General features: G+C 40.5%; 1 protein-coding gene across 1 annotated transcript in view; it reads right to left on the reverse strand.

Moving 5' to 3' along the window:
• The window catches only part of efnb1 (ephrin-B1), a 68,041-nt gene extending 59,902 nt beyond the window's left edge, over positions 1 to 8,139 (reverse strand). The window contains exon 1 of the mRNA XM_008327415.3: positions 7,848 to 8,139. Within this exon, the coding sequence (XP_008325637.2) occupies positions 7,848 to 7,963 (116 nt within the window). The 5' untranslated portion in view covers positions 7,964 to 8,139. The remainder of the gene's footprint in view (positions 1 to 7,847) is intronic.

Below are 8,139 nucleotides of genomic sequence, written 5' to 3' on the forward strand. Positions count from 1 at the left end.
TAAGTGGGGGTAAAAGAAAAGACAAATCAAATCTTGACTCAACATCCTAAAAATTTAGGACACATATTCTTTTGCGAAAAGAAAGCGAGGTAGTGCTCGAGACAGATTACTGCAGAAATATGTGCTTTTCGCCTGATGCCTGGAGCGAAGCAGCGCTAAAGTCCTGGGGATTAAACATTGTGGCATTCACATGCCCCCCCCCCCAACCTAATGGTCTCCATATCCTGGCTGTGTATGGCATAGATGGATTATGATGCTTCATAATTAACGAGGATGAGGGGCTGGGGGTGTTCAGACCGTCGATCAGACGCTGACACACTTCCACGCACCATCCCTTGGGAAAAGGAGGCTGCTGCCATACTGTTCCATTACTTTATCGTTCTATCATTCTATTATCCTACCACTCTATTCAATTACACTGTCACTCCATTAGTGCAGTCATACGGTGAACAAAGAGCTCCGAGATGATCGCTGATGACATCTTCAGGACAGACTGGCTGCTGGTCCTGCTCCAGCAGGTTTCTGACCAATGTCGTCTTTAACTGAACCTAAGTTTCAGAAAGTTTTTCTAGTTTGTCTTCTTTTTTTGTCCTGCATTTGTTCTTACGATTTTAGTGTGGATTTTTGAACTTTTTTTTTTTACAATCTCCATGTTAAACTAAATCTAATGGGTTTATAATTTCATAAAGTAACATAACGCCATTTAATTTCCACTCCATCAACCAATGCTATTTAGACTTCTTGTAATTAATTGTGATTAATCACACTGTTACACAAAATCCAACCAGAAGATAATAAATATAAATTAATTGTTGGCGTTAATGAATTAATGTGTTAACCCATTGAAATGCCCAGACCTAAATATTATATAATATAATTAAAATGTAATAAATATAAATCTATTTTTCCAAACTTTTTTATTTTGACTTTAGTAAAAAAAAACATTATATAGAAAGTAGAAAATTCCAATTCAATTCAGACAACAATAAAGTAAAAAAGTCCCAGAGTAATAGCTGCGTTCTTTAAAAAAAGAAAAAAAGTATTCTTCTTTTAAGATCTGTGTCTAAACTTCTTTCCGCATTTTTTTTTCCATTCCCTAAAAACCTCAAACTACGTCTTCACTTGCCTCACAGTTTATATGGTACGCTCATTCTTTTAATAAAACCACAACAGGACTCTCAGTCCTGTCCCATTCATTTTGTTGTCATTATTTGTTGAGCTCTGTCATCCCCTTCCCTAAAATCCTGGCATGCTACGTTCAAACTTTCCCACAAAAGTCTTTGGAGTTCCTCAGACCGGGGGAGAGCGCGGCCCTCGCTGCCTGTATGTCGGTGACAACTCCTGACATCTTAAAGGACCTGTAGTGCAGCCGGCTGTTGAGGTTGCCTGCAAGCTGTTTGGGCCTTGCATCTGATGACGGCCGGCTCTCCGGCACAGAGGGGTTCTCTGAGAAAGAGTTAAGTCTGCGAGGTCGGTCTGGAGGAGGAGGATATGAGTTCTCGAGTCAGAGCCGTGGGGGTAATGGTTTTAGAGATGGCTGTCACACAGATCCGTTCCACTGTCCAACACCGCCACTGATCTCCACCGAACCAACTCTGCATTTCAGACGCTCAACTTCTCTCTGTCCCTTTTTCCTCTCTTCTCCTCTTCTCCTTCTCCTTCTTCGCTCTGACACATGGAAGTAATCTGGGAGTGCTGTCCTGGACTGAAAGGATGTGCGGTTGAGCCCAGGGCTCCGTTTCTACATTAGCTCCCTCTCCTCTCCTGTTTAATCCCCTTATTTTAAAAAGAACTAAGATGGAAAACAAAAGGCAGACTTTGCCCATTCATCTCTTCTCTACTTCCTCTAACTCTGCGTCCGTATACATTTTCTCTTGACTTGGCAGAAGTGCAGATGCAAATTTCAGGGGACACTTTTCAGCAACAGTTTTATCTTGGCAGAGCTGGACGTTGTTACTGCCCGTTAGCACCCGAAATCTGACCCAAGTACTAACGTTTATGCTAGTCCTAAAACTCAATATAACATTAACTCACACTGACCCTTACTTTAACCCTAACTAAACTTATTATAAGCTTAATTTGAAATGATTTTAATGACCTTATCCGACCTAAACGTAACTTTTTATGTAAACAGAAAACACAAAATTCACTGCTGGGAGCCTACGCTTCTAAACACGTCTTTTAAATGAGCTTGAACTTTTCTGTAATTGTTGTCATAGCATTAATAACAACAGTAATTAAGATGATGTTAATAATAGCAACATTAACAATAATAACAATAATAATGGTGCTGTCAGTTCTAATTCTGTCGTCTTTATTGACTCACTCAGTTTCGGGACTTGGTCATAGTTTTGACTGACTGTCTCATCCACCTAACCCTAATCCTATTCCTAATCCTACGTCTGACACACCTGTAAACACCTTTGTGTTTACCTTCTCCCAACAAATGCTGTCAAAATCACGATCCTAACTCTGGTTATTCCTGCACTTTAGTTTATTTTTTATTATACTGATTTTGGTTTCTGGAAATAAAAAATAAACGTATCCTTTAAAATAAAAACAGAAAAGTAAAGTGCCCTAAAAAGTCTGATTTTGTTGATGTTAGTTGGCGCATTAAACATTTGTTTTTATTTAAGTTCATTCATTTAGATGTTTAAGGTCCACCAGTGAATTCAAAGAAACAAAAAATAAATATACAATAATGAAGTATTTAATTTAAATTTCTTAAAATAATGAAGTATTTAATTTAAATTTCTCTCCTGAATGTTTTGCTACTTAATCAGTGAAGCAATCCTTTCAAAAACTTCACTCCTAAAAATGGTTGAGTGCATTCAGCTGTGAATGCGGTGAATCTAAAACATGCCTTTAAAGAAAACCAAACTATAACTGTGGGTCACGAGCGGCAGTTTGAATGTCATGCAGCAACCCATGAAAACAAAAATAGACAAAAATGCTAAAAATGAGTTGCAAACCACGGAATGAGTCTCAGTTTCATCTAAACATCTGCTAGAATAAAAATACCTAACACATCAATAACACAAAAAAACACAATGATCAGTTTTCAGTGATGTGGCAGTAAAGTGGGTCCATCTGGACTGAGAAACCTTGATGAAAAAAAAAACAGAATCTTTTTTTCCCGAAACATCCTCCAGCTCCTCTGTGGGCCCAGGTGTCTCCCACCGATACCCACACCGAGAATCTGTTGTTACACACTGCTGAAACAACAGTCGTGAATGCCCCCCCCCCCACGCACACACACACACACACACATACATTAAAGCAAACGCAGCTGTCCTCAGACCCACACTCAGACACAGGCTGCCTTTTTGCAGCTCTACGGCCAGTTGCTTTTCCAGCAGTAACTCTCATTGGTCAGTCCTGGCTCTTTCTCTCTGAGTGGGGCTCAGGCTCTAAGTCCTTTCTGTGCATAATGAGATCGGTATCAGACGGAAACATGATCAGAGTCTGAAGGGGGAGAAGGGGGGAATCAGAGCAGCTTTATATCACACTGGGGCAGAAAGGCTGGGCAGCAGAGAGGCAGGCAGGTAGAAAAAAAAAAAAGAAAACCCAAAGAGGCCCCTGACCTTCTCAGCACCGACCCGCACTACGGCAGCGCTCTACTTTTTGCTTGAATAACCAAAGTTGTGTTTATAGTCTCATCCTGAAGTTTCATTCAGCTCTGGTTCAACAGGTTTCGTCAGTTTCGAGTCTTGCACTTTGTTTTTCTAACCTCTGACTGAAATATGTATAAAGTGAGTGTCGGCAGTGTTGAGCATGTGAGTGTCGGCACGAGAGAGAAACGTCAGGATGTTTTTATTTTAATTACAGCAGATCATTCTTTACACAGGAGTTTTATATAATCAACAATTACAGTGTTTATGTATTTATGTTGTTGTGTATTTATGTTACGTATAATTAGTGGTCAGTGCAGTTACAGGAAAATCAAAGTGTCTTTGTAATTAATTAATTACATTTTTATTTTTTATAATTTTTTTTAACTGAATTACTGCCACCTACTGGGCTGGAGGGTGTGTGTATTTTTATCAACGTTATAATCATATCCAATTAGTGGTTGAATGCAAAGAACAAAAATTCAATCAAGTTGTTTTGTAATGAATTGGTCGCAATTAATCACATTTTAACTGCCCTTACTGCCCCCTACTGAGCTGGAGTGTTACTGGTACTCCAGAAATTAGTGAACTGAAAAAAGTAATGTAATTAAATGTGTTATTTTTTTTTAATGTGACATTTTGTCTTTAATTAATTCATCAAAGTTTTTGCTTTTTGGTCCCAGCTCTGATTTAAATGTGACATTTATTTAAGAAAATATCAAATCAATAATCCAACCAGGAGTGGAATTTAAACTCAGTGAACCCTCAGCAATTCTGCGATTAAAAACAAAAATTATCCACATGTTAAAGTGTAATTCAGGCAGCCGAGGGAAGGGGGGGCAATAAGGCGACCCAGTGTAGCCCACAGCCGAAGAGGCTAAAGTTGACCTTCATCAACTGTAACTGCCCTCACTGTGGGGCTGTTCTGTTGTTCTTTAGTGGGCTTCAAAATAACACAAAACAAACAGCCTTGATGATATGTGTGTGGGGGGTTCAAAGTGAGGGCAGCAGACCTCTGGCCGTGGCGGGTTTGTATATTCTTAGAGGTTTTCTAAACCATGGTTTTATTTGTCTCCTGTGTTGCTGTAAACAGACTCCAGGTCAGAAGGTAAATATTAGCTGGATCCTCTCAGCGACCCCTGTCAGATTACAGTGGAACTGGCATCACTGCAGCATTCCTGAGCTCACTGTCACTGCACACAGTACAGTGTGTGCATGAAGGATGTGCCTGATGTACATTTTTTTTGGTGCCGACTCCGGCGGCCACGCAGATGGGACGTGATCGGTCATAACAAAGTGACATTTTCTGCTGTAATCCCACTCAGCTAAATGAAGGCTAATCCGATTTGCTGTGATCAAATGTGAGATGGTTTCTCCCCCGGCCGGGCTCTCTGACACATCCAGCGTCAGACACATCCTTCTTCATCCCCCCCCCCGCAATTAAATATCAAAAAGGTTACATACATCCTGCAGCCACACTAAAACTTAGCGCTCGTTTCTTCTTCTCTCTTTTTTTTTTAACTAGATTGGCATTAGAGCAGATGATGTATGTCGCCTGTTCAAGCACGCTGGGTAGAAATTAATTAGTCCGACCCCAGTTATTGATAATGCAGGAGTAGGAGTGATGGCATGTTCACATGACGATCCATAACCGAGAGAGAAACATACATTACCATACACAAACACACACACAGACACACACACACTCGGGCCCCAAACCCGCTGCTTTCCTATAGTTTGTCTCATAACTCACGGCCTGTAGGGAAGTGCTGGTATTGTTATATTTTGTGTATGTGGCTCACTGTGAAAGCGGAGGGTCGGATTAATTTATTAGCCGAAGCTGCACTGCTCCCCAAAGTGGGAACAGGAAGTAAGACATCGTAAATCTAGATAAGTCACTAGATACTGTACTTTCTATTTCTCCAGACCGCTCTCTGTCCGTGACTTATGAGACTTTTAAATATATTTATATATATATGTATAGCATATATATAACTCATATATATATATAAAACATATGTTTATATCATGTATATATAACTGATATATAGTGTATGTCTATAACATAGATAGAAGGATAGATATACATATAAATATATAAATATATGTAGTCAGTCATTTTTAACAAAAAACTCCATAAAATACTTTTAAACAGAAATACGAGAATTTTGCACAAAACAATGCGAGGAACCGTAACAATGGTTTCTGTTGTGGTTGGTGTGATTACAGATTTCAATCTTGACCAAAATACTTTTATTTACATGTATTTTTTATACTATGTATATGCGTATATTAGAACACTAAAAGTTCTAAAACTTCTATAAAAAGTAACCGAAATATATATGACTTGTATAACACCTATATGAACTTCTGTATGTTTATACATATATAAATACATAAATATGTATAATGTAAATATATATATAATACATATATACACATATAAATATATACATGTTTATTATAAATATATATATAAATATACAGTATACAGTATACAATATATACACATACAAATAGAAACATATGTAAAATATAAATACAAATATATAAATATATAGTATACATGCACAATATATTTGTATATATGTGTGTAGTGCGGGTGCCAGTGAAGTAAGGTGGAGTGGAGCTCAGCCGACAGGGAAGACAGATGTTGTTTGCAGTGAAAATATTCCCTTCTATTGCCTATCAGACTCTGAAGAACAGGTTTGTCGTTTGTTATTACGAAGCCTGAGCACAGTGAGATAATTGTCTATTGTTTTCTAAGCGCAGAGCAGCAGGGTAATTAGGTTGAGAGTGAACACGTTGCAGAGTGCGTTATTGTTCCGCTGTGAACTTTATGAAATATTGGACGGTCGTGGGGATTTTACAAGGAGAGAAGCAGCGGAACAGATGGAGAAATGATCTTGCAATTCCTAAAACCAGCATGGGGAAACTTCAGAGACGTGTCCCCCCCCCAGACCCCCCCGCCCCAGGTGACATCATCTATCAATGGCTGTCTACCTTCATCTGCGTTCCATCCGTCCGCCCCTGACTGACTCAGAGAGAGAGGGTTTGGGAGCGAGGCTGAAGCCGTGCTGCCTGGCGACACTCATTGTTCCACCACCTCTGCAGTCAAATAAAAGCTGATGGGCCATAGTCTCACCATTAGGGCCTCGGCCTTCACACACACTTACGCCGTCACACACACACACACACACACTGTATCGACCTGCAGCCCAGTGAACATGGCAGCGATATTCATACTCACTGACTGCACAACAAGAGCCCACGACTTTTGACATTTGGGGAATAAATCATGGATTCACTTGAGTGGGTAACTTGTACTCTGGCTGAGGCTACTCTCCATTTCCTCTCAGTGCTGGGAGCTCAGATGAAGGTCAGCTCCATCCACAAAAATATACCTCACTTCTCTATCTGCCCCCCCCCCCCCCCCCCCTCTCCTCCCCCCCCCCCCCCTCTCCCCTCTTCTCTTTTTTTCCCCTCTCGATGCAAATGTGGGAGTGGGGTGTAAGTGGGTGATAATTGTTACCAGAGAGTGGTTTTTTTATCAGCAGTCTGGTCGAACTCTGCTTGTGTTTGATGGAAACTTAAAAAAAAAAAAATTTTAATTATTCAGATTTGAGGTTTGAAAATTAGGCTACGTCCACGCCTTGGCAAATAAAAAAAAATTAAACCGGTTTTCAACATTTGCCTCTCATTAGGTGTAAGTTTTTTTACGAGAGTTTTTATGTGAAAATTTAAATAGAATTTGTAAAGAGTTGGGACAGTTGGCCCCGGCCCTTCTGTGCAGACTAACCCACTCAGTCGGTTTGTTTTTGGGGCAGAGAAAATGAAACTTTCTGTTGGACTCCTTACTCAGCACTTTACGGCAAACAAAGAGTTTCTAGGCTCAGGTACGACTGTAGCGGTAACGCCGTAAGTTGATCGAGCTAACCACTTATTAAGTCGGATTAGTTGATGGATGTTGTATGTTTCAGACGTCGGTACCTGCTGAGTTCATGTCGTGCTGGGAAATTCCCAGCGGAAAAATAAATCAGCACAAACCTGTGCCGCGGAGGAATGACGATTAAAACGGATTAAAATTCGATTTCTTCTCTTGACACATTTGTCACATTTAACAAGTCATTAACCCGTTAAATACATACACAAAGGCGACTTTAGCAACTAAAGTCGACCATTACGCACACCCCACGGAGCGTTCAGATTCAGACGTAACTCGGACCCGGGACTTACTTGGTGTTCTGTGAGCTCCAGATGATGGTCTCCAGCGTTTTGGCCGCGGGTAAGGCGGACCTGCACATTAAAATAAAGATCCAGAGGTAATACTTCCAACACGCGAGTCCCGCCATGCTGAGAAACGTAGACGAAGTGAGTGGAGAACTCGTTGTGCGTCGGACGGTGCGCCTCGCAGCCTCTATCTGTGGTTCGCCGGGTGGGAAGGTGAGCGTGGATCAGTCGGGAGCATGAGAGGTGGATATCAGATACATGTCCCTCTGAGCGACTTCTTCAGAAACGGTTCCAGAGC

Source organism: Cynoglossus semilaevis, chromosome 15, assembly GCF_000523025.1.
Source record: "Cynoglossus semilaevis isolate Cse_v1.0 chromosome 15, Cse_v1.0, whole genome shotgun sequence".
In the NCBI taxonomy this organism is placed as follows: domain Eukaryota; kingdom Metazoa; phylum Chordata; class Actinopteri; order Pleuronectiformes; family Cynoglossidae; genus Cynoglossus; species Cynoglossus semilaevis.